General features: G+C 56.4%; 1 protein-coding gene across 8 annotated transcripts in view; it reads left to right on the forward strand.

The window, feature by feature from the left end:
* The first annotated feature begins 464 nt into the window (after positions 1 to 464).
* The window catches only part of CACNA2D2 (calcium voltage-gated channel auxiliary subunit alpha2delta 2), a 140,932-nt gene continuing 115,984 nt past the window's right edge, over positions 465 to 25,412 (forward strand). For all 8 annotated transcript variants that reach the window (XM_032161456.2, XM_032161461.2, XM_032161457.2 and 5 more), the window contains exon 1: positions 465 to 740. In XM_032161456.2, the coding sequence (XP_032017347.1) occupies positions 526 to 740 (215 nt within the window). In that variant the 5' untranslated portion in view covers positions 465 to 525. The remainder of the gene's footprint in view (positions 741 to 25,412) is intronic.

The raw sequence follows: 25,412 nt of genomic DNA on the forward strand, positions 1-25,412 counted from the left end.
TGGGCCGCGGCGCCCGGGACTCTTCCTGCGGGTGGGGTGGAGAGGAGCGGCAGGGTCTGAGGTGTGGGGGCGGGGGCGCACCCGGGGCTCTCGGACAGCGGTTGGGGCGCAGGACGCGCGAGCCAGTAGGGCAGGCTTCGGGCTGCGCGGGGACGAGGGGCGCGCGGGCACGGGTGGGCGCGTGGCCGCGGCGGGGGCGCGCGGGGGCGGGCCAGCTCGGGAAGAGGGAGGGAGGGAGAGAGAGAAGAGGGCGGTGCCGGCAGGTTGGCGGCGGCTGCTATTTGAGCGCAGGTCCCGGGTCGGGCACTCAGAGCGCTTGGAGCCAGCGCTGCAGGAAGATCGCAGCGCGCGGCCCGCGGAGGCGCTGCGGCCCGTGCAGCCCCGGAGGCCCCGCGCGGAGAAGGCGGCGGCGGAGGAGAGGCCGAGTTACCGCCCGCCGCCCGCGCCCCCCCACCCCTCCGCCGCCGCCGCCGCCGCCGCCGCCACTGCCCCCCCTCCCCGCGGCGCCGCATCTTGAATGGAAACATGGCGGTGCCGGCTCGGACCTGCGGCGCCTCTCGGCCCGGCCCAGCGCGGACTGCGCGCCCCTGGCCCGGCTGCGGCCCCCAGCCTGGCCCCGGCACCCGGCGCCCGGCGTCCGGGCCCCCGCGCCCGCTGTGGCTGCTGCTGCCGCCGCTGCTGCTTCTACCGCTGCTCGCCGCCCCCGGCGCCTCTGCCTACAGCTTCCCCCAGCAGCACACGTAAGTGGCCTCGGCCGGCCGCGGGACCCCGGCCGAGCCTTGCGCCCCGCTCTGCCGCGGGTCCGCACTACTCCTTCCCTGCGCCCCGCGCCAGGGCAGAGGCGCTGGGTCCGGCTGCCCGCTGCGCCCGGGGGCGGCGGCCCCAAGCCCCGAAGGCTGGCAGCCGCGGTCCCGGCGCTCTGGCTGCGTCTCGAAACTTCCCCGCGGTGCCCCTGCTTCCCCCAAATCCCCCGAATGAGGCAAGGCAAGATTTTCAAGCCCCGGGAGGAGTTGGGGGGGGGGGGGGGGCGGTCCGAGCTTGTCAGCTGATTCCCTGCCGCTGACCCGGTGAGAGGGAAACCTGGGTTGGGTGAGGGGGGCGGTCAGCGACCCCTGCCCGGCGGAGTTGGAGCCGCGCATCTGCCCCACGTTCCCTCCCTGGTGGGAATCCGGCGCTTTACAGCCAGAGTTGAGGGACATCTCCACACCTGCCTTCAAGGGCCTTTTCCTTTAGTGGGGAGCTGTATGCTGAGGATGCGAGCCCCTTCTTGCTGTGGCCAGTGCCACAGAGGCAGTGTCCCCTGTTCTTGGCCCCCCCCTCCACCTGAGGAGAGAGTACCCTGGAGAGCCCAGTTGGGAGGTGAAGGCGTTGGGGTCCGGGCAGAAGGTGAAGGGTAGGAAGGACCCCTGCCTGCGCCTGCTGCTGCTGCCAACAGAGTAATAGCCTCTCCTGGCTCTGCCAGCTTCCACAGATTTTCTGGTCCTTCTGAGCCCTCTCCTCCTCCCCAAGAGCCAGCAAACTCGGGCTGCCTCCTCCGGGTGAGCTTAGCCAGATGTGTCTGGGGCTGGGAGTGGATGTTCAGTGCATGTGGCCTTTAGGACGTATCAGTTTCCTGACACTGTGCTTCAGCCCTATGTCAGTGCCCAGACACCCCTTTGGGGCCCGGTGACCACCTCGCTTCTGTTATCTGTCTCCGGGTCTGAGGAGCCACCTGTCCCTGGACTCCTTCACCAGTGTCCTGGCCTGGAGATTGGGGCATGAGTTGTCGGGCTGCTGGTGGCCAAGGGGAAGGGTCTGGCCTCAGGGAAAGGGAGAGGCTGGCTCTGCGTCATTTAAACCAGCTCTGCCCAAGGGTAAGAGCCCCTGGTCCTGCCACAAAACCTGCCGACTCCGGCTCGTAGGCTCTCTAAGATGAGGGAAAAACAAACTCAGGAAAAGCGCCTCTCTGGGTCTCTCTCTCCGTCTTGTCATCTCTCTCATTGCACAGTCTGGCTGTGCTCAGGCGGGTGATCAGTTGGCAAATTACAGGTGCCGCACGGACGTGTCCTCTGTCAACCGTCTGGATTTTTCATGTGTGTGGGGGGGGTGCCCAGGGAGAAAGGAATCGTATGGAAGTTCAGGGCTGGTGGGTGCATTATTGTCTTTCATTTGCCGTGATGGAAATGGACTTCAATCATAGTGCTTAAAAAAAGCAAAAGCATTATTTTTTGGTTGTTCTTTCTTCCTCAAAGCCAAGCACGAGCCAAGCCACAATTATTTTTTTCTTAGCCATTTCATAGCTCCTTGAGTGAAGGTTTAAGTGGATGTCTCTTTCCACCTCTCCCGACCTCACTCCCTTTCCCTGCAACGTGCAGTTGGTCAGATGGCTTCTGGGCCTGCACGAGTCTCCTCTAGAAGGCTGATGTGAGACCCTGACCAGAGTAGACACCTGTCCCTCTGTCCTCAGCCAGAAGATGGCGAGGCGGGTGTGACGGCAGCGGCACATTTCCAGCTGGACGCTCTTCTCTTGTCGATATAGTTGGAGCTAATTTGAGGGTTTGGGACATGTCTTGCAAACCGTAATTAGAGAATGAGGGTGGGGGTGGGGTGGGGGCTGTGCCGCTCTGAGGGTCCAGGGGGAGGTGACTAATGGTACAACGACACAGAGGGTTTGCTCTGACAGCCAGCGCCCTTCAGTTGTCCCGGTCCCGCAGACGAGGATGCCCATTGATCCTTGGAGGGAGCAAGGGGCCCACACATGACCATGGCCAGTGGAATTGGTGCTTTTGTTGAACTGATAAGAAAGGTTTAGGCTGTTGTTGGGGCCAGAAGGTTCTGTGGGGCTGCTCAGGGATGGGTGGCCTCCCAGAACCTTCTGCTGGGTCAGTGTGGCCAGGCTGGGATGACACTTTGATACAGGTGGATTTCCAAGGAGGAGAGTGGAACCCAGCTTCGTGGCACTGGAGTGACAACCCCTCAGTGGGGAAGGCCCCCGATGAGAAAGTCATTTTCTCATTAGTGTCTGCCAGTGCAAAGGGGCCCAGCTTCACAAGCTGCTGGATTTTAAGCAAGTGTGGGTCTGGGGTCCGCTAGCTGTGATTTCTGCAATCGCTCTGGCAGTATGGCTCTCTGCCCACCAGACAAAATGGACCAAGGCTGCTGCTGGATTGAGAAGGACAGAGGGGTTACTGCTGAAGGGAGGACAGGGCTTCAGGGTTTTTCTGGGGGGCGGGGGGTGGGGGGAGGTTGGGCTCTCTCACCTTACTTGGACCTGGATCAGAGTTTCAAACGAGGAGGCTACATGTGTACACACGTGTATGCACACATGTGTGCACTTGTCCGGCTGGGTGTGGGAGGCCTGAGTCCGAGCACACCTTTCACCTGCCTCCTCCTTTTTCCAGTTATGCTCCCCAGCATCAGGCCACCACCGCCAGCTGAGGGGCAGCCCTCACTGCTTTGCCTCCCCTTGTGTCTTTCCCTCCCTCCTCCCCTGTCCCCCTTCTTCGGGTCTTTCATAGAGCTGTACCTATTCTTCCCTGCCTGCCTCTTTTGTCCTCTCTGCTGGGCCTCTGTGCCCTGTTCTCCGGTGCCCCCAGGTTTCTCTGTCCCCTGCTCTGTGGAGTCCTGGCTGAGTACTGAGTGGAGCACCCGGCTGAGCTGGCCCACCTGACTGCACCCTCTTAGCCCAGCTCTGCTCTAGCGATGGTGTTGGCCAGTGTCTCCCTTCCTCTGAGGGTGGGCAGAAGCAGTGAGGGGCCTGAGGGGTTTGGACCACCAGCAGATTAATGGCAACTAGAGTACATGCTCCTCTCCTGAGTGGACACATGGGGAGCAGTGCCTACAACAGGGCATGCGTCAGTCTAGCTACGGTTAATGGTGGGGTGGGTGACGTGTGTCTGTCTGTGCCTTCCAGCCCCTGTCTCCATCTCCCTGTGGCTCTCCCTGTTGGAGGGAGGCAGCATCACACATCTGGGTCCCCCATCTTCCCAACAATCTGCCGCAGCTTTTGCAGGAGGGAGGGGTGAGGCTTCGCAGCCATGCTGCCATCACCGAGATACAGAGCTGCCAGGTACTCACAGCCCTCCTGGTGTGGAGGACTTTGGGGGGACCCTTGGCTGCTGTTCCCCTGGACTCCATCTTTATCAGGCACCTCCTTTTGGTCAGCTGTGCCAGGCTAACCCCTGAGAAAGGAGGAAACTCATTTTAGGATGAGTCCCCTCATAGTCTGCAGGTGAATCTCACTCCAGATTGTTTGTCACACTCATGTCCCCATGGAGAGACTGACTCCAGAGTAAAGCTGGCCTCTAAGTGGACTTCTGCAGAGAGTATCCCCTTCTCCTCCTGCCTGTGTGCAGGTGGGCACTGCCAGCTCCTGGCACCTCAGATGTCTATGGGTGGCACTGCCAGCTCCTGGGAGGATGTAGTTTGGGGACATGCTGGGTGTCAGGTGTAGACTTTGCAGGCTCCATTGGGATGACCTTGCCTTAGTTTCCACAATTGAAATGATAGAATCTGCTTAAGAGGCTGGTGGTGAGAATTAATGGGAGAGGATGTCGCCTCTAGTGGGCAGGGAGGGCTCTGTCAGGTGCCATGGCTGCCACTGTTAACATTAGCATTAAGCCCAGATGCTGCAGCAGGGCGGTAGCCAGTCTCACTGTGAGACCCACCAGTCTCCAGGGCTCCCACGGGCTGGGTGGCCACCTGTCTCTCTACTTTGCTCATGCTGCCCTGCCATGACTGTGCTTTTTTTCTCGGGTGTAGATCTCCTCCTTCAAGGTCTCACACCCGAACCTTCCAGAGGCCTTCCCATCCCAGCTCGGGGCTGTGCCACTCTCTCAGGCTCTGCCCACTCACACCAGTTTCTACCTCCTTGAGGAAGACACTGGGCCACCTCCCTCCCTCACTCCCTGCAACACAGCTTGACTGTGGTGGAGGAACATTGCCAGGCTAATGGTGATCTCCCTTACTGAGCCCAGGCCGGGCCCCTCACTCACATTAGTGCCTTGACCTCAGAGCCCGTGGTCGTGTCCATCCTCCAGATGGGGAGACTGACCTCAGAAAAATGAAGGGACCTGCTTAAAGCCCACAACCATGAGAGGCAGGACAGGGAAAGGATAGATCTGTCAGACACTTGGCTGCCCAGCCACAGGGCTGGGGTCATCTGGGCCGTGGGCCTAGGAAGTGGATGGGGGCCTGAAGCCTGAATCTTTGAGAAGAAAATGAAGAGGCCTAGGATGTGAGAGCTGGGCTTGGGGCTTCCAGCTGTAACTTTGCCCCGTCTGTCTCTCTTTCCTCCTCTGGGTCTCAGGCAACCCTGAGGGGCCTTCCTTGGCACGAAGCTGCCTTGCCAGCCCCAGTGCTTATAGCCCTAGTGCTCACCTCCATCTACCTCCCACGTATACACAGGCCATCATGGAGCACCCCCAGCCCAGAGCTTTTCTTCCCCGAGCTTTGAGTTATGGGCCAGGCCTGCTCTGTGTGGAGGGGTGGAGGAGAGGAGGGGCTTCATCTCGAGATGAGGTGCCATTTCCCTCTCCAGATTCCAGTCTGATTCCGGAGAGAAAGGTCATGAAGGTGGGGGTGGGGCTGGGGGCTGTTCACAGAAACCTGAGGCTGACTCCTTTAGTCCCTTGGCAGTTTTCCAAGTCTGAGGGGACTTCACAGGGCTAGGATCTTATAGATGCTTGGGGGGCCTCATGCCATCTGGATGGGTGGGACTTGGGGGGTTTGGGAACCAGCGTTCAAGGGCTTGTTGCTAGGGAACTCTCCAAGGGGCAGCTGGACGTTTGGGAGTCAAGGCAGGTGGGCCTGAGCTCTGTCTAGCAGGGCAATGTTGCCTGTAGGATAGGAATGGTCTTTCCCTCTCTTCCCCCTTCCAGCCACCTACCCCACTCCCATGCTGACATTTGCCTCCAGACCTGGTGCCTTGTGTCTTTAAGTGACTGGGCTGCGGGCCTCAGGCCTGGGGAGGACATGCTGGGGCCGAGGGTGAGGGGCTTTCCCATTGCTGGCTACAGCCCTCCAGCCAACTGGGAAGATTCTCTTCATGTCAGGTTTTTTTTTACTTCTTCTTCTGGTACCTACTGTCTAAACAAGAAGCTACAGAATCAATATTCGTATTCCCCAAGGGAAGTGTGTGTGTGGTTTTTGCTTTTTTTTCCTTCCCTTCTTCTCTTGTCCTGTGTAACCTGAAGAGCCTCCAGAGCTGCCTGTGGCTAAGGGCAGAAGGGGGGCCAGTGCAGGTGACCACAGAGATTGAGATGGCCCTGCTGGCTTGCAGGTCCCCACAGGGGTCTCTTGGGGCCTCCCTAAAGGAGTCAAGGTTCTGTCATTCAAATCTACATAAGGTCAGGACCTAAGGGGCAGACTTAGCCAAGCCCTGCCCTGCCACCATGAGACTCTGGCTGTTGGCTCGGTGTCCCCAGTCCTGGTCCCACTCCTCTCACCTGGGCCCTCACAGTGCTTTTCCTTCTGGATCTGGTCTGGCCCTGCTGGGTCCCCAGCCATCACTGTTACCCGTGACTGAGCCTGGTGAGGGGAGAGCCTCACAAACTAGGAGACTGTCTAGCTGGGATTAGGTGGGGAGAATCTTCACAAAGGAGTTCTGAAAGCCCCCATCCTAGGTGAGGGGGCCTCTGTCAAGGGCAAGCCCAGCGCAATCTTCTCAGTTGGGTAGCTTGCTTGGTGACCTTGGACAAAACTCCTCCTCTCCCTGGGCCTCAGTTTCCTCTCTTCCAGGATCCTTCCAACTCTGACATTCCAATGCCCTAAGAAGACAGATCTGGGGTCTTCCTGCTCTTCTCCACGCCCTGCTTTAGCTGTGGCCGCTGGGCCTTGTCTCTTCCGGTGTGAGGGTGCCTGGACCCTCCTTTGGCCATACCTTGGGTGTCTCACGGCTGCTTTTCAGATTGACCGACTTTGAGCTCTCACCAGCCTAATTGTTTAGCAGAGAGGGAGGGGCATGGGAAGCCTTTCCTGCTGATCAGTATCCTTCTTTCCCACCTTGGAAATGATCCTCAATAAACAAAGGGGAAGGGGTGGGTGAAAAGGGTGAGAAGTCACTCCCTCTGCCTGTCTTTTCCCTGCCCCTCTTAGACTCTGGGCCCCTTTCTTCCCCTTTGATGCCTGCCTTCCGTGCTGGCTGGTTCTTTCTGTACAAGCCCCCTCTTCGTGTGCACTGAGACTCTGCCACACCTCTCAACAGCTGTGTGACCTTGGGAACTTCCACAGCCTCTCTGGGTTTTGGAGCCTCATCTGTAAAACAGGGCTTCCATGGCTGTACTGCCACATAGGGTTGGGGTGTGATAGACCGTGAGGGATGGGCCTGGCCCCAGGGAGTCTGTGATAAGGGCATGTGGATCCTGACTGGATCTAGGGGGTATTTGCAGTCTAGCTGGGCCTGCACTCCAAGTGCCAGCCACTATCCCCTCATCCATAGCACCCAGCACCCATCCAGGCCTTATAGGCACTTGGGACCCACTTGTGGTTTGTGAGTCTTTCCTCTTATGCTTGGCTCTTGCCTTTGCCTGTGTGCACATGTCAGCTTGTATGTGGGCGTGTCTACACCTATGTGTTCATGTATGTGTGTGCATGTGTCAGATGTGTTCACATCTAAGCATGCTTGTGCATATACCCACTTGTGTGCGTGTGTTTGTACTCACACATGAATGCATGTGTGTAGATGTGTGTGCATGGGCATTCTCGTGTGTAGGCAGCAGTAGGTGTGTGCGTGTATGTGCATATGAATTCAAATGTGGGCATGTGCTTGGGAGCCTATGTAGTGCAAGCACACGTGTGGTTTATCTCTGCAGCCAGAATGGGCTCCTAGTGCCCACCTTCACCACCTGCCTTTGAGGTTAATGCCAGGGCTCAGCTGGGCAAACACTGGCAGTGGGAAATAAAGCATCCTGATTGTTAGGACCAGTGTTTTGCAAACTTTTATGTTAGAAACAGCCTGAGTTAAGGCTGAGCTGGAAAGTTTGATCTTCTACCAACTGGCGTGATGACAGTCTGCAAAGGAAACAGAGGCTGCATCCTTGTAATTCAAATTTTTGCAAATTGAATGGTATTTAGATTCACTGGAGGACTTGGGACTCAGAGGAGCTCCGTGAGTCCTTTGTGAAGTGAAGCATCTTTACAAACAGCCCTTCCCCGCGTGGAAAATCTGGAGGGTGGGCGTGGAGCCTGGGCTCACGCAGAGTGGGAAGCTCTTGCTGTGTGACCTTGGGCTGGCACTTTTCCCTTTCAGAGTGGGTGCTCCTTATTTGCACACTGAAGGGCAGGAGACTGGCAGCCCTTGAGTATCTGCTGTGGGTTTGGGTCCTCCCCCCAGCAAGACACCGTGGGCACGATTTGGGCTGTAAAAACTTTGGCTTGATGATCCCTTGATGATCTGGAGGGATGATTCCTCCACATATTCTCTATCTGGAGCATCTCCAGCGAAGACACTTCCTTCAAGGATGGATTTTTTCTACTGAGTCTTCATAAATAAGGCTGTCCAGGTGCCCTGTGATGGGCCCTGGCCCCAGTAGCTGTGTGGACCGAGTTTTTGTGGGTTCTGTTGTCTGAGAGTTTTGCTTTCCTGGCATTTTCAGGACTCGCCTGTGTGTTGTCAGTGCTGTGATGGCCCAGGGCCCTTGGCATTTTGGGAAGTGGCTGTGAGGGGCTCAGGAAGCCTACAGGCCAGGAGGGGTTCCTGTGGGGGCAGGGAGCCTGGGTGCAACCATCTCCTTGGGCATTATGGGCTTTGTGTGCTTCCCTGACTTGGAAAGGACATGCCACAGCCACAGAAATCCCTGAGGTCCTGATACCACCATCATATAGACAGGGAAACTGAGGCCCAAGATGGGAGAAGGGAACCTTCAAGCCCCACATATCTGTGGCTGTGCATACTCTGTGGGCAGGGCCCAGCCCCCATCCCTGATGCTCAGTACAGACTGCGAGGAGGGTGACTCCCTATGCAGCCTTCCTTGCACTGATGTATAGCTGTTTCTCTTAAATAAAAATATCCGGCCAGGCGCAGTGGCTGACGCCTGTAATCCCAGCACTTTAGGAGGCCGAGGTGGGAGGATCACTTGAGCCCAGGAGTTGTAGATCAGCCTGGGCAACATGGCAAAACTCCATCTCTACAAAAAATATAAAAATTAGCCAGGTGTGGTAGTGCACACCTGTGGTCTCAGCTACTCAGGAGGCTGAGGTGGGAGGATGGCTTGAGCCCAGGAAGTTGAGACTATAGGGAGCTGTGATGGTGCCATTGGACCCCAGTCTGGACACAGAGTGAGAGTGTTAGGTAACAGGAGCACCCTAATGGCGCTGGTTCCGGGTTTTTCTTCCTCCCCAATACAGGCCCGCCAAAAGGAGCCAATCAGAGGTCATGCCTTCCCGCCTCAGCCTAGACCCAGCCCCTCAGCCAACCAGTGACCCCCACATAACGTCCCTAGGCATAAAAGACGGAGGCTGCAGAGCCCTCGCTCTCTTTCTTCCGCTTCGGCTCTCCCTCGGACTCCTCCAATAAAGATCTCTTGACTGCAACCGGTGTGGCGTGGTCTGAGTCTGAGCCTACAGAGTCACCCTTTCAGAGAGCCTGTCATTTATAAATAAATAAATAATAAATAAATAAAATCTATGGCATGGGTCTGGGGGCAAATTGAGGTCTGCTTTGGCAAACTCGAAGGGCAAGATGTCTATGTGGTGTGAGGCCCCAACTCCTTGGGTTTCTGTGGGGCAAACTCTGATGTCCCTGTGCTGTTTCAGAGACACAAAAGCTTTCTGGGTCCCCTTGGGAAGGACAACTTTGTCACCAGGCAGTGTGGGCTTGGAGGAGCTGGCGTATTCCTGAGACAGTAGAGGCCCGTGCTCTGCCTCGAGTTTCCAGCCTGATGTGGCATTTCAGTCTTGATCACTTCCTTCCGCAGCCCGTGTTCTCCTCCTGCTGGCCCCGCCTAAAACGCTGCATTTGAAGCCTTAAAGGTCAGGCCTGGTGCTGCCACCAGTTCCAGCAAACAAACAACTAAACAACCCACCCCCGCCCTGCCCCCACTTCAGTTATGAGAAAAGAGAACGAGCTGGCAGAGCAGGCCTCTGTGCTAAGGGCCCTTGCAAATAGTCATTTCTCCTTTCTCTCTGTGAGCTGAGTCCGTGGTGGGTGTGTTAGGGCCCTGGGAGTCTTTGTATCTCTCCTTGGACCCCCCCCCCAGGCTTGCTGGAGTGTCTCCCTTTTGGGCTAGCTGGGACCTTGCACCCCAGAAGCCTGCCATGGGCAGAGCCCCACTTCCCTGGCTGGCCCCTGAGGCCTTGCCTGGGCTGGCTCCAGCCTCTGACCCTGGGACTATCTGGGACACTTGAAGGTCCTGGGAAGAGCTCTAGCCTCCCCACCTCTGGCCTTCACTCACTGCTCACCATGTCCCTCTCCAGGCTACTGGCTCCACCCAGGTTCCTGGGGCAGAAGCCTTCCTGACCAACACCCTCCTCCAGCTCCCTGCCCTTTGTGAGTCCCTCCTCCAGCCCCATGCCCCTCCTCCAGCTCTGTGCCAGGTCATGGGGCCCTTGAGGAGTAGGCATTGAGCTGACTGCAACCCCCTCAGGATCTGAGTCTGAGGAGCACATTTGGCTGCCAACAAGAGGCTGCTTCTGTGCTTATCATGGAACCCCAGTGTGGTGGGTTTTCCTCATGGTGGGCCCTTTATTCCCTGACAGGGAGCCAACAGGTGTGTGATGCGGCTGTTGGCAAAGACGAAGTGGTCACCTGTGCTTGGCCTGGTGGCCTCACTTTTGGTGTAGCTGTCTGTCCTTGGCCAACTTCCTGTATGGCAACAAGATGGCTGCCAGAGCTCCAGGCATCATCTGCAGACCCAGTCACTAGGCATGGAAGAGATGTCTCCTCTGGGTTTCTCTTAAGAGGGGAGGAAACCTTGCCCAGAAGCCCCCAGCCGACTTCCTCTCACATCTCACTGGCTGACACTGAGTCACATGTCCACTCTGAACCAATCACTGGCAATCTAAACAGTATACTGTGATTGGTTCAGGCTAATCAGGATTTACCCTTGAGCCGAGGATGGGGTCACCTTGGGCTGGAGGTGGAGATTCTGCAGAAGGCAAGGAGTGATGGAGGATGGGGAAGCAGTGTCTGCTGCAGGGTCAGAGGAGAGGCTTGAGGGTGGGAGTTGGGGCCAAGGAAGAGGCGGGAGATAAGGGGACGGGTGACTATGCCAAGGAAATGTTTGTAAAGGAAGTAGTTGTTTTAACCACATCAATCACTACAAGCTGGGCCCCCGGTGGTATATTTCACACATGTTAGGTCAGTCCATTTTTATCCCACTTTCACAGATGAGAAAAATTGAGGCTTAGCCAGGCTAAATGATAAAATCACACAGATGGTAAGTGGCGGGGGCAGGATCCCCCCTAGTGCTCGGGTCCAAGCACTCAGCCCTGTCCCACACATCCCTCCTGCATCTCACCTCCTCCAGGCAACCCCTGGCCACAGGACCTTCAGGGTGTCCCTACACTCCCACGATGTTCTGCCATGCATCTCCCTCTGCAGGGGCTGCCCTACTGGCCAGGCTGATGTCCTTGTAGGGTTTATTTCTCACCGGGCCTGTGGCGCCCCCAGGTTCCTTGGAACCACCTCAGGACCAGAAGTAGATTTTTGGCTCCCAATCCCCCTCCCAGTAGAACAGCCCCACCCTTACTTGTGTTATAGATGTGGGTCAGTGAGAACTGTGGGACCAGTTGGTCCAGTTTAACTCCCGTGTGGTACAGATAGGGAAACCGAGGCCTGGAGAGGGACACTTCCTTCGGCCTCTCAGCACTTGAGGCATAGACTAGACCCAAACCTGGGGTTTGGGGGAGCAGCCACTGCCCTCAAGTTGCCGTACTGTGCCAGTGAGGTTTGGTCAGTCAGAGGCCTGAAGGAGGCCATTCAGGCCACATCCTGTCTCAGGCAGGGCCTAGGCAGACTGTTTAGGACAACAGCAAGCTGTGGGTTCAGATGACATCTGAAGATAGTGCTGGCATGAGTGGGCTAAGAGCATGGCCAGAGGAGCATGTCCTGCTGCTGTGGAACAGCGCAGCTGACCTGGCCTTAGAGGGCCACAGCCACGGAAGTGACGCATAGACATGGCCATGGGGAAGGCCCAGACTTGGCTGGGTGCTGCCTGTGAGACTTCATTCTCATCTTGCGGGGAGGGTGGCTTCAGGGTGGGGTGTACTTGCCTATAGTGGGGGTATACTTTTGCCTACGCACTGCAGAGGACTGGGTGTCATTGGTCAGCACCCAATGGTGAATTTGATGAGATCCATGCTCCACCGTGGCCAGGGACCTAGCCCTTCCCATTACTCTCTGGCTGTTCCCTGCACCAATCCTGGGTCCAGGCTGGGCAGTGTCCAGGAGCCAGTCAGCCAAGGGCACAGGTCGTGGGGTAAGCCCTGGGCTCTGTCCTGCTTCTGGATTGGGTGCCCTCTGGCCAGTGTTCCCCACCTGTCACATGAGGAAAGGGATCTCTGGGGCTGTCCAAGGGTCAGGGAAAGGAAGAAGCTGGCCTCTACTGGCCACGGCTGTGAGTCCCCCGACTGATAGTCCTCCCCGGATCCGGGTCTCCTTCTGGGGCTTTCTCCCAGTCACATGCTGGAACTGGTGGTACTGTCACCTGTTCTCACAGAGTAGTCGGGCAGGGCAGTCTGAACTCACTCTCAATTCTCCCATCTCTCCATCCTTCACCTTCCTTCTTCCTCCCCACTCCATGCCTGCCTCACCCCCTGGGCTGTGCCTAGCAGTACCTGGGCAGAGCAACTTGAGGGGAGGGAGGCAGCATGTGTAATTGTTTAAGCCACACCTTGGCTGGCGCAGGCCCCAGAAACCCTAGGGGCTTATACAGCAGGGTCTGGGGGCCTCGCCTTGGCCCTTCCTCTTCCAGTCTCCTCCTAACCCACCTTAGCCTCACTGCGATAGTCTGGGCAAGCCTCCTGCCCTCCTCCTCAGAGCCTCAGTGTCCTCACTGTTCTCAGCACCCTCCATAGAAAGGGATCCTTCTGCAGCTGACAGTCCCCCTGCCACCTCATCTGCATAACTGTCATCTCTGTCCTGCCCTGTAACTGGTGCTTGTGGAGACCTCAACAAGGAGGCTGCTTCTGATGGGCATGGGGAGGGGCACAGAGTGGGATCTCTGCCCGCAGAACTGAGTGCCCAACAGAACAGAAGCCATCTCCTTCCATGGGGGCTTAACAAGCACCTGCTATGCACTCAGCATGGAGGAAGCTGGGGAGAGGTTGGACGGGCTGCCGAGGGCCCTGCCAACCCCAGGCAGGACCCACCTGTTGTCCCACTGACCTGTACCTGTCCTTCGGTGCTTGGCTTGGAGTCACTGTCCCCTGAAACCTTCGCTGACCTCCTTGTCTGGGTCAGAGACCTCCTAGCCTGCTTCAAACCCCTCTTCTGCCCATTCTTGTCCTGAAATAGACCTTGCTGCCTGGCTGCTCAGGGGCTATGTGGCTGGGAGGGGTAGGGGCAGTGGCCGGTTGCCCTTGGCTGGAGCTCCCAGCTAGCATATACCAAGTACTCAATAAATGTGTGCTAAGCAGGGAGCCCATGGTCTGTGCAGGTGTCCACAGAGCCAAGCTGGTCATGACTGTGGAAAATGGAGCAGCCTCTTACACAACAGCCTGGGACGGAGCCTGGCTTTGCTGGGGCCAGAGGGCATAGGCCACTCCCACATATCTTCCTGTGGCTTTTGCAAGGAGTTTTCCCAGCCCAGGGGCTGTCTCCAAGGGCTGCCCTGGGGAGGGAGGTGAAGGGGGTGTCCAGAGACCCACTGAGCTGTATTATTTAATGGGGTGGGGGCAGGGCCCAGGCATTAGCATGTTTTCTAGAGCCCCCTCTTCCCCCTAAGTTGAGCCAAGGTGCAGAACTGTGGCCTTAGGGGATAGGAAGGTAAACACAGGATCCCCACCCTCTGCCCAGTAAGGGGACACTGAGGCTCCCAGGGATGGGGGGTAGTGTATATTGGTTCTGAGCAATGTCCTGACCATGATATCTATGGGAGCCAGCTGAACCCAAATGCCTGTGCATGCAGCCAGTTGCCAAAATCTGCAGCTTGTCCCAGGGAGATCACCTGGCTTCCCAGCCGGCTACCCTGCTCCTTCCAAACCGCTCCTCTGCATAGACATTTGCCCATGCCCCGTCTGCCCTGCCACCCACTCCACAGCCTGCCCATCTTTCAGGACCTGCTTCCTGACCATCCCTTCCCCACCTGAATCCACTCCCACACCTTAGCTGTGTGTTGCCCTGAGTGGGCTCTGGGGTCTCCAAGGGCCAATTGGGTCCCTGCCCTTGGGACACTCAGTCCATGGGGGAGATAAACAGTGAAGAAGACATGGGAGTGAGGCCAAATAAATAACACCATGCGTGGCTGGTGCTCCAAGCAGCATCCAAGGGGCCATGAGACATCCTGCTCCAGGCCCCCAGGCTCCCCTGCCATTCCCACAGTCCTGGGCCTCCCCAATCAGGGTGTGGAGGTCCCAGGGAGATCACCTGGACCCACCTTTCTCCATGGATAAGCAATTGATGGGGGGACAAGGCAAGGGGCAGGGGTTGAGTAGGAGAGAGGCTTGCCTTGCGTATAGATCCAGCCCCAGCCCTAGCCCCAGCCCCAGTTTTGGAGGCTCCCGGCAGCCCCACCCCGTCTTTCTGATGCACTTCCTGGGGCTGCTGCTCCCCTGGGCAGTGCCTTCTAGCATCCACCACGCCTTGGGCTGCCCAGACCTCATGACTATGGCCCTGCCTGTCTGGTGTCCCATAGCCCCAACTTCCCTGGCACAGAGCAGCTGGGGAGGGGTCTGTGGGGAACAATCCCAAAGGCCATTAAGCGTAGTGATTTACACAGTTCCTGAGCCAGTGCTGGGGGAAATACATTTCACAGGTGATTTCCAGACTGGTGGCATATGGAGGAGGCCATTACTCTACAATGAAGAAGGATGGGGACTTCATGGGGCCATCTAGAAGGCCCTGGAGGTGGGCCCTGATGCATATGCCTGCTGTGTGGTAGAAAGCCTGGTTCTGGGGATTATAAAGGGAACCCCGTATGTGACCTTGTTTGTGCCTCAGTTACCTCATCTTTATGATGGGATCACATTTCCTATGTTTCATAGTTGTAAGGATGGAACATCCAGTCATTCAGCCAGCATTTTTTGAGTACCTTCTGCCTGTCAGGTGCTGTTCTCAGAAGATGATGTTCTAGTGACAATATCTGTGTCAGAAAACACCAGGAAGGCCGGGCACGGTGGCTCATGCGTATAATCCCAGCACTTTGGGAGGCTGAGGCGGGCGGATCACAAGGTCAGGAGATCGAGACCATCCTGGCAAACACTGTGAAACCCCATCTCTACTAAAAATACAAAAAATTAGCCGGGCGTGGTGGCGGGCGCCTGTAGTCCCAGGTACTCAGGAGGCTGAGGCAGGAGAATGGCATGAACCTGGGGGGCGGAGCTTGCAGCGAGCGGAGATCACATCACTGCACTCCAGCCTGGGCAACAGAGAGAGACTCCATCTCAAAAAAAAAAAAAAAAAACCAGGAAAATGGTGAAAGCTTTGCACTTCTGGGCACTTCTTGCTGGGGGGGTGGTAGAGGGGCTGCAGCAGGAGGGAGCTCCCATGGAGCTGGGGGAAGAGGTGTTGGGGGGTGGGGTGGGTAATAACAATATACCCAGCCTCTAATGTTTGTTGTGCTGAGCCTCAGCACTCTCTGCTGCCCTCACCCCGGGGTCAAGATTGCAAGATACAAAGTACAGGGCAGTGTCAGGATGCCGGGCCCAAGAGGCTCTGCACCCGGGCCCAGTGTGATGGGTACTGGTTTGTTTCTGTGGAGTGAATGAATGAATGAATGAAATCAGCTCTTGAAAGACTGAGCTCCCACTTAAAGAGGCCCAGCTTCCCTGGGCGCAGCCGTCTCACTGCCCTTCCGCCCAGTACGTGAAGGTGCTCCCATGTACTTGAAGGTAGGAATTCTGCAGGCCTCAGTGTGGGAGCAGCCTGCCTTGGTGCCCACAGTCAGTCTTTGGGTGCTCACGGGGCATCACTGTGTGCGGAGCCCACTGCTGGGCCTTGCATATGTTGTGCCCTCTGTTTGGATTGCCCTCCTGCTCTGTGGTGCCACCTTCACCTGGCCAGCCCCTAGGCCAGGTCAGGCCCCTTCCCATGCATCCCATGCATCCTGTCCCCAAGGCTTGCTGGACTCTTCTTCTCATCAGGCCCCAATCCGGATCAGGTATCAGCTTCCTCTGCTTGGATTCCAACCTCCCAAGGACAGGCCTGCATCTGTCCTGCTTGCTGCCAAATCCCTCCCAGGTGCCCATAGTAGGTACATGGTTACTATCGGAATGAATGAATGAGTGAGTGAGTGAGTGACTGGGTGGGGAGTGAGTGAGCTAGTTGGGAATTTACAGAAAGTTGGAAGCACCTGCAAAGTATTTTGCCAGTAATCAGACCTGCTGTTTCAGCCACCTGCCTCTCCTTAAGCCAATCCTGAGGCTCACCAGGCAGGGTGGCTCCTCTCGGATTGGGGAGGCTAGAAAGGTGGGGTAGCTGGGGCTGCACTAGAAGCCCCTTCCTCATGCAGCTGTGGATCCCTCACAGCCTGCAGAGGGGATTTGCATTGCTAAAGGATTCACCACAGAGCACCCCAGAGTAACGGGTTCATGGCGCGTCAAGGCAGGTTGAGCACTCACATTCCATTTACATGCAGCTTGGCGCACTCTGAGGGTCCAGGCACTAGCAAGAAGCAGATCCCAGAGGAAGTGGGCGTTCTCCCCATACCTGGCTCAGGCTCCCTGGTCGGGGAGCATTGGAGGGAGCTGGGGCTCTGCCCTGCTGCGACAACGTTCCTACTGCAGGATAGCCCTGATAGGGTATAAGGAAGGACTTCCCCATTGCACTCAGCTTTGGCTTGCTTGTGGAGGCAGTGAGTTCCTGAGGTAGCCCCCTTCTCAAAGTTGGAAAAGGCTGTATACGAGGGGCGGCCCTTACCTGCAACCTACTTCCTGTTTGGCCAGTGGAATCCACCTTGAGGTTAAGGAGGCCTGACAGCCTAGGGGACAGGGCCATGGCTGAGTTGACTGGGTTCAGATTCTGGTTCAGCAGTGTGGTCTCGGGCAAGTTGCACCATTTCCACAGGCCTCAGAGTGCTCATCCGTGAAGTGGGCATGAACTGGCCTGCGCCTGGCCCAGGTACCATCTCTGCAGTGGAAATCACACGGAGTGCCCAGCGCACAGGCCCTCCACGTCAGCATTGCCTTTCCCTGGTGCTTGGCTGCCTGCTGAAATGGGGGCCCCTTTCCCAGCCCTGTCCTCCAGCCTGTCTCCTACTGCAGAGCGAGGCGGTCGGGGCAGGCCAGTCTGCTAGGCGGAAGATGTTCTGGTAAATTTATCCCCAAGTGTTTCCAGAACTCTTTTTGGCCAGGCTCCAAGCTAAGCTCTGTAGGAAGCTTGATTATGGGACTAGGCCGCAGCCCCAGCCTAAGATGAGGCTTGGTAAAGTGTGGTGAGAACTGTGGCTTTGAGAAGAGGGTGGGGGAAACGTAGGAAGGCTTCCTGGCAGAGGTGACTTGGCCAGATAGAGGAAGGACAAGGCCAGAGAACAAAGCTGGCCCTGATGGATTGAGTTCGGTCTTCGCTTGGCCTCTCCTCTGTACATGGATATCCTCAGGGGGCCTGTGAGCTTCCACAGAGGATTTTGCTCTGAGGGGAAATGGAGGACCTTGAGGGGGTCTCTGTCTTCTTCAAGGCAGGAGGCCATGTTGAGGACTCATACAGAGGACAGCTATTTGTGGCTTAGTGAGGATTTGACTCATGCTGGGGGGTGGGGAGGATGTGCAGGAGGGGAGATGGGGATGTGTGAATCACAGAATCTGACCAGAATGGTTGGTGACACATGGACAGGGTCTGTCCTGCCACCTCTAGTCCAGCTTCAGCTCCTGGTGTGGGGCAGGAACAGAAGGCTGTAGCTTCTGGGTTCCTCCCTGACCCACTTGGTGACCTCTACAGGTGTCCCAACCCTACTGTGCTCTCTGAGATGAGGCCTGGGCGTGACTCCCCCATTTCAGCACTGGCTGGGCACACAGGGACTGCAGCAGTGTTCACCTCCTGAGGGCTGATCATGCTGAGCCTCAGCTTACCCATTTGTGAAATGGGCCTGGGCAGGACTTAACGTTCCCATCGTGCCTGACTAGCTGGAGAATGTGCTGGGGAGAGGAGGTATCGCAGACCCCAAAATGCGCATAGTCTGTGTCAGTGGCCGGGGTGGGTGGTTCCAGGCCTGGAGAACCCTGGGTCCACCTCCTGGATTCCTGTCCCCGTGCCCCTGGTCTGGACCCTTTGCCTTGCCCCTGGAAGGCCCGGGCTTGTTTGTTAGTGCCTCTCGCTGATTGCTATATCCTAGCTCTAGACTTCTGAGAAAACTGGTGCTGGCACCTTGGCGACCCCTGAGCCTCAGTTACCAGGGCAGTTGCTGGTTTTACCCCTGGCCTCAGGAAAGGGTTCTCCCCCGACCCCTGCATAGTGAGCTGTAAGTCACTGTTACCATGTGTGGCTGCCTGTCTCCGTATCCTAGGAGTTTCTCAGTAGAGTGCAAAACACAGGAATAAACTGAGTGCTGGGTGGTGGGAGCTGCTGAGGCCCCCATGGGCCCTGAATCCAGATGCTTCAGAACAGCCTCAACGTTTATAATGATTATTTACTCAATACGGAGTCATGTTTTCCAGCGCTACCTTCTAAAATACATTTATAACTACCTCACCAGTTACATATTAGGGGTCCACATTGGATTTTGTTGGAAAAATAAAAGGTGAATGATCTTGCTGCTGGAGCAGTCTGAAAACCACTAGGGTGGCTCAGTTTTGTCAGTCCACAGATGGGAAACCAAGCTACAGACAGGGGAGTGGGTGAGCCTGCGCGGAGCCCATGGACTCTGGCTCCGGGAACCAGAACCCAAGTGTGCAGGAGAGAGCTCCATGGGGGTGAGGGTGGGGGTGGGTGCAGGTGCTGGGTGGCTGGTGTTTAGGGACAGGGTGGCAGAGATAGAGTGGAGGACAGCCCAGGTCTGGGTCACTCTTCCTCAGCACTTTCTTCTTGCTTCCTGGAAGAAGTGGCTGCTCCAGCGCCAGGGCCTTCTGGGAGAGCCATGAATTATGCACGGAAGCCACAGGCCTGGGCAGGCCCATCATAAATGAGCCTTAATAATTCATATGGAAAGGAGCCAGGGGAAGGGAGGGCCTCCTGGGCCAGCCCTGGGGCAGCCACCACGCTGCCAACCTCTCTGCAGGCTCCCCCTGCCCACCCCGCCTGCCTACCCCGTGGCCAGCCACACGCAAGCTGGACAGGAGGCCTGGGAGGTCAGCAGGACTCTGGGGAGGTTTATTCACTCAGCAAATGGCCTGTTCTTCCAGGCAGGAGAGCAGGAGCCTCCTGGCTCAGGGCTCACAGCCCAAGGCAGAGGCTAACAGTAAGCAAGAGGGAGGATGTCTGATGGAATACTAGCCAAAAGAATCACCCCAGGAGGGGACATGGAGATCAGTTGCTGCTGGGGGGGTGCAATTTCAAATGGAGGGGCAAGGAGGTCTTCACGGAGCAGGTGACGTGTTTGTGGAGACTGGAGGGAGGTGAGAGGCCCTTGGACTTCTGAGGAGAGACTGTTTCAGGCAGAGAGAACAGCATGTGCTGAAGCCTGTGCAGGGACTATAGGGGCATGTTCAGGCCACACCAAGGGGTGAGGTCAGGGAGGCTACTGGGGGTGCAGCCACTGGGTGGACTTGGACTTTCCCCTAGTGCGACGGAGTTGACAGAGGAGGGACATGACAGCAGGGCACTCCAGCCATGTGTAGAGGGGAACAGACTGGGGAGGCAGGTGCCAGGCAGAAGGTGGAGGCCAGTGAGTGAGCTGGCAGCTGCAGAGGTGCAGGAACCCTGATGGGGCCCGGCCAGGGAGGCAGTTGGCAGTGGGTGGATTCGGGCACATTGCAAAGGTGGAACCTGTAGCACTTGCTGATAGATTGGATGTGGGTGTGAGAGAAAGTGGGTTCTAGGTCACCCCAAGTCTTTGACCTGAACGGAGGGAGCTGCCATCAGCAGAGGCAGGGAGTGGGGAGAAGAGGTGGAGACGGTCCCAAGGGACTGTCAGGATCTCGGATCTCGTTTCGGACACTTTGAGTTTAAGAGGCCCCTTAGCCACAGCCGCAGCTGGGCATTGAAGACTGATGTTCTGAGTTGAGGTATGTGCAGCCTGACGGGTGTTTGTGACCTTGTGACCTGGAGCACATCTCTCAATTGCTCTGTGCCTCGGTTTCCCTCTGAGGATCGCGGATAGTGATCTGGCTGCTGTGCAGATGAATTAAGGCAGTGCAGTGAGATCCCTGGCCTGTCACCACTGGCCCAGGCCTCAGGCAGGGAGGGTCCCCATCAGACCCCTTGAGATATGGATCCCTAAATGGTCCATGGAGGCCTCAGGCTACTACTCCTTGGTTAGAGAGGGAAACTGAGACCCGCAGAGGCCAAGAAGCAGAGCCGAGTGGGCCGCCTGGGGTCTTCCATTCCTGGATAGTGCTGCTACCTGGCTCCAGGCTGTGCTGCTTTCCTCCACTCCCCCAAACCCAGCAGGCTGCTATGAGTAAATATTGGGCTGGACCTGGTGCCCTAATTAATGCCGGATGATGGCTCACCGTTAGTCTGAGGGGGAGGCACAGACTGCTGCCTCCCAGCAGAGCACGAATTAGAAGGAAAAGCTCTTCTCGGCAAAGAAAGGGAAGGGATAGCCCTGTAATTAATAACCTCATGAGGACCAGGAAGTATCTGGGCAGGGTCCCAAGGCACGCACGGTCGAGGGAGATGACTTTGGACCCATTCATGCTTTGGCAACACCTGCCCCTCCCCAGCTCCTCAGGGTCTCCAAGGTCTCTGTGCTAACTGGGCTGCCTTGGCTTCTGTGTGCATGGGATGAGTGGGTGAGATGGGGACGGTACTCCTGGAAGCATCATGCTGCTCATTCTAGGGTCCCTTCAACTGAATCACAAATAGGTTGAAGATGGGCCAGCCCCCGTTGTGTTCTGTGCCTTGGTTTGCCAGCTTGCGAAGTGGTAGGTGGCTAGCTGGGGAGCCTTACTCTATCATGAATCAGCTGAGCAAGCATGCTTCCCTCTCACTCTGGCCTCAGTGTCCCCTCCGTGGTCATTGTAGTGTGAGGCCAGTGCTGATTTGCCACCACATCTGAAGGCACTCTAATCTCGTGGCCTGGGTGGCCTCTGGGGAGTGAGTGACCTCGGCTAGACTGTTGCCCTCTGCCAGCCCTGTCATCCTTGGGAGGCCCTGCCCTGGTCTTTGAGCCCCCAAAGCTGCTGAAACCTGAGTCTTCTCTCTTGCATGGACAAGCAGGAAGGAAGGTCTGGTCACAGGAAACCCTGCCCTTCCCCAGGGCTCCTTGGACAAGGCACCCCACCAGGTCTCTGCTGAATTGGGTCTCTGGGGGCAGTGCAGAGAGGGGCTGCAGCCCACCTGGAGGCCGCAGTCTAAGGAGAAGGCACAACCATCCCATGTTTAGGGAGCTGCAGGCTGGAGGAGGGAGGCTGGACTGTGGTGAGAGCAGTCCCACCTTCTGGATGGGCCTGTGTGCCATGAGTGTGTGGGGCAGCCGTCACTGCTAGCATCCCACATGTGAGGCTGTGGTTTCCACTTAGCTCCTCGGAGGTGAAAGGAATGGTGAACTTTATCTCCATTTTCCAAATGTGGAAATGGAAGCCTAACAGGAAAGGTCTAGTTCAAGGTCTTGCAAAAGCTAGGGCTGGATCTAGGCACTCAGTACACTAGGTACTGTACACTCAGTACACTCAGGCACTAGGTACAGAGGGACATCCACCCGAGTGGTCAGAGAGGACTCCCCAGGGAAGGTGGCCCAGGAGATGCCACCGTCCTGGAGTGCACCCTTGAGCTTCCTGCTGTTTGCGCAGGTCGAGGGCCTAGGGAAGGGACCAGCCTTGTTCCAAGCCCTGCTTCAGCTGCTTTCTGAGCTTGGAGTGACTGCTGGGGGAAGCACGCCTTCTCCAGGCTAGGATGGGGGAGTGGCCTGCTTGCCTCTCCACCCTGTCTTTCCCCTTCAGAAGACTGCAAAGGTGCTGAGGTGGGAGGTAGCAGGCCAGTGGAAATAACCAAAATAATTAAATAGCACTTTATATTTTATAGTTTTTATTTTTATTTTTTGAGACAGTCTCGCTCTGTCACCCACGCTGGAGTACAGTGGCATGGCCTTGGCTCACTGCAGCCTTGACCTCCCAGGCTCAGCGATCCTCCAACCTCAGCCTCCCGGGTAGCTGGGACTATAGGTGTATGATACCACACCCAGATAATGTTTGTATTTTTTGTAGAGACAGGATTTCACCGTGTTGCCCAGCCTGGTCTCAAATTTCTGGGCTCAAGCAAACTGCCCACCTCGGGCTCCCAAAGTGCTGGGGTTACAGGGGTGAGCCACCATGCCCAGCCTGCACTTGATTTTAAATGTTGCCTTCCCCAGAGCTGGGAGAATAATTGGCCAGCCTATCATGAGAGAAGCAAGAGACCTGGGGCCCTGCCATTGCCAAGTTTGCTTCACCGTGCACTTGGCAGCGGTGGCCTTCACTGTGCCTGCTCCCTCACACTCCTCACCTGTCCCAGCCTCATCCTGTCCTGTCATCCAGCCCTCCTGCTTCCCCTGCTGCCCACCCTTAGTATCCACCCCTCACTCCCTCATGCAGTGCAGTGGCTGAACTGCCAAGCTGAAGGGAAGGCCACAGACTGATTATACGTGCCCAGTGGAACAGAGTTGATCCAGACAGGCCATCTGGGAGAGGCAGCAGGGCTTTGATGACAAAAAATGCCTCCATGTGAATGGTGAGAAGCCCCACAGAGGCAGAGCTCGGGCGTTCGGAGCCCCTCGCTCCCTACCAGGCCTTGACCCTTCTGGGGCCTGCCCCTGTCTGCCCTTGAACAGAGCCCCTCCCCCATCCTTTCTCGCTCCTCTGCTGGGTCCAGCTGCCCACACCCACCCATGCCCTCTGAGGGTGAACCTGCTGTGTCACCTGTCTCTGGTTTTTTGATTTGTTTAATTATAGATGAGTTTTCTGCATAATTTATTCCAAAAGCCTGGATTATACTGTACAATTAAATCACATTCTGATCAACAACTTCACATATAAAATTAACAACTGGCAACAGTTTAATCTATGCTGCTGCATCTGCACACGGACTCTTCTCCCTTTTCGCCATCCCCTCCTCCCCCTTGCCCCCCCTACCCCCCTTCCCCCCTTCCCCCTTCCCCCCTTCCTCCCCCTTCCTCCCCCTTCCTCCCCGTTGTTCCTCCCCGTTCCTCCCCGTTCCTCCCCGTTCCTGTTCCCATTCCTCCCCGTTCCAACCCCCTTCCTCTTTACCCTCCCCCTCCCCTGAGCATTTGCAGCTGCCCCTAAGCTGCAAGTTCCCACGTGAATGCGCTGCAGTTTGGCATGCGCCCCCCACCCCAGCCTTCTAGCTGGGGTCTCAATGATCCTGTCTGCTAAAGAGGTCCTCAGCTGCAGCTCCTCACCCCACGCACAGATGATGTCACTCCCTTGCCTGATAGTGATATCCCCTCTTCCTCCCCAACTCCTCTTGGTTCTGAACCATGCCCTGGAAACCAAGGCCTGGCATCCTGCAACACAGGGTGTCATCTTCTTACCTGCAGAGCTGCCTCAGCCTGCCAGGCCTCTTCTGCAGTGCCCCCTCCCCACAAGCCTCCCCACCCCACAACACAAGCTTTCATAGAAGATGTCCTGAGCCCTCAATAAGTCCTTAGATCTTAGGGGAGGGGCTGTATTGCATGAGCTGCTAGCCTTCAAGGGACTGCCCAGTAAAAACCTGTGGATTTGACCGTTAAAAACTATTCAGCCAGTCATTATTACCCCTGTTTACTGATGGAAAAGCTGAGGTTCTGAGGGACAGAACTCTTTGAGGTCACACAGCAGCAGAAGTGCCTTTCCCCTGAGGCTTCCCAAAGGCTACAATGTCCTGGAAAGATGGGGTCATGGAACAGATGGAGTCAGGACAGGTCTGCTTCTCTCTAAGTATGTGACCCTGTACCCATCCTTGCCAGGGGCTTCAATTTTCTTGTCTGGGAAATGGAGCCATAATGTGTTCACCTCCCTAGGGCCGGGCACATTGGAGGACGTGACTTGATTCCTAGTTTCTTGTGCCCACACCAGTCATTAAGCCACTGCAGCCCCTAGATGCCTGCATCTCCTCCTGGCCATTCTCCCCTCACTGCCTTGTTAGTTTGGCACTTAGAAGCAATTAGGGATAAGCAGTGTCATCTCAATGAAAAGCATGGAAAATTACAAAGATGTAGGGAGCCAGCAGGTCCACCTCCCTGTTGGGTATGTGGCCTGTGGGCAACATTGTCTGGTCAAGGAGGCATTGGCCAGCCAGGTACTTGATTCCAAGCAGAGGGAAGTCTGGGCAGGATTTGATCAGCTTACCTTTGACCCAGTGGGGGCAGGGATTCTCATGCATCCATTGTCTTTCCAAGGCCCCCACCCTTCTGCTGGAGTGAGTATGATTCCCTGACCAGGGTTGGACCTGGCTTGGTGGGTGGCTTCTTGGCCACAAGGCAGGAACAGTGCAGGTGCATCCTCAACTCCTGGCCCCCTCAGTGCCTCTGTGTCACCCCTTGGAGCTGGCACTGGGACACTGGTGAAGTCCTAGAACCCACAAAGTCACATCTCTGTGACAATGGAATGAATTATTTTCTTTTTAACTCTGAGACACACATATTGCCTCCTAATTGAGTTTGATTTAAGTGAATAATCAGAGTAACTTGTTTTCCCTGGCACTGTGCTGTTGGGCAATGTGCTAGGGCTTGGGGTCTGCCCAGCAGGTCCAGGATGCCAGGCAAAGGGCCGGAGCCACCCCTAGACCTTGGGAGGACGTGTGTGTGGCCTGCTGTGTCATAGCAGGCCAGTTCCTGCAGCCCATAGCAGAGTCTAGAGCTACTCAGCCTCAGGGTGGGAGTGAGGAGACTGCGTAAGAGAGAGACAGACAAGGAGGGAGGGAGAGCGAGCGTGTATGTCTTGGGGAAGGATTGGACTTTATCCTGAGACTTGGCTCTTCTAAAAATTATTTTAGTGTTGAAATAGCCTTTTTAGATGAAATGATGATGATTATAATAATGTGTTGTCTGAGCAAAATAAAACTTGGCATCCATGTCTCTTCTCCCAATTAATTTTCTTTTACTTAACTGTGAAATCCTAGAAGCAGAGACCTATAGACATACTAGAAGAGTCAACAGCCTGGGGTGGAATCAGTAATGTGCTGGTAAATGTTTACAATTTGTTCTCTAGGGGGAAAAACATGGTTTCTAGCATTTGCCAATTCCTGTGGTGTAAATATTCCCACCATG

The sequence above is a fragment of the Hylobates moloch genome, unplaced genomic scaffold, assembly GCF_009828535.3.
Source record: "Hylobates moloch isolate HMO894 unplaced genomic scaffold, HMol_V3 SCAFFOLD_8, whole genome shotgun sequence".
NCBI classification, from domain to species: Eukaryota; Metazoa; Chordata; class Mammalia; order Primates; family Hylobatidae; genus Hylobates; species Hylobates moloch.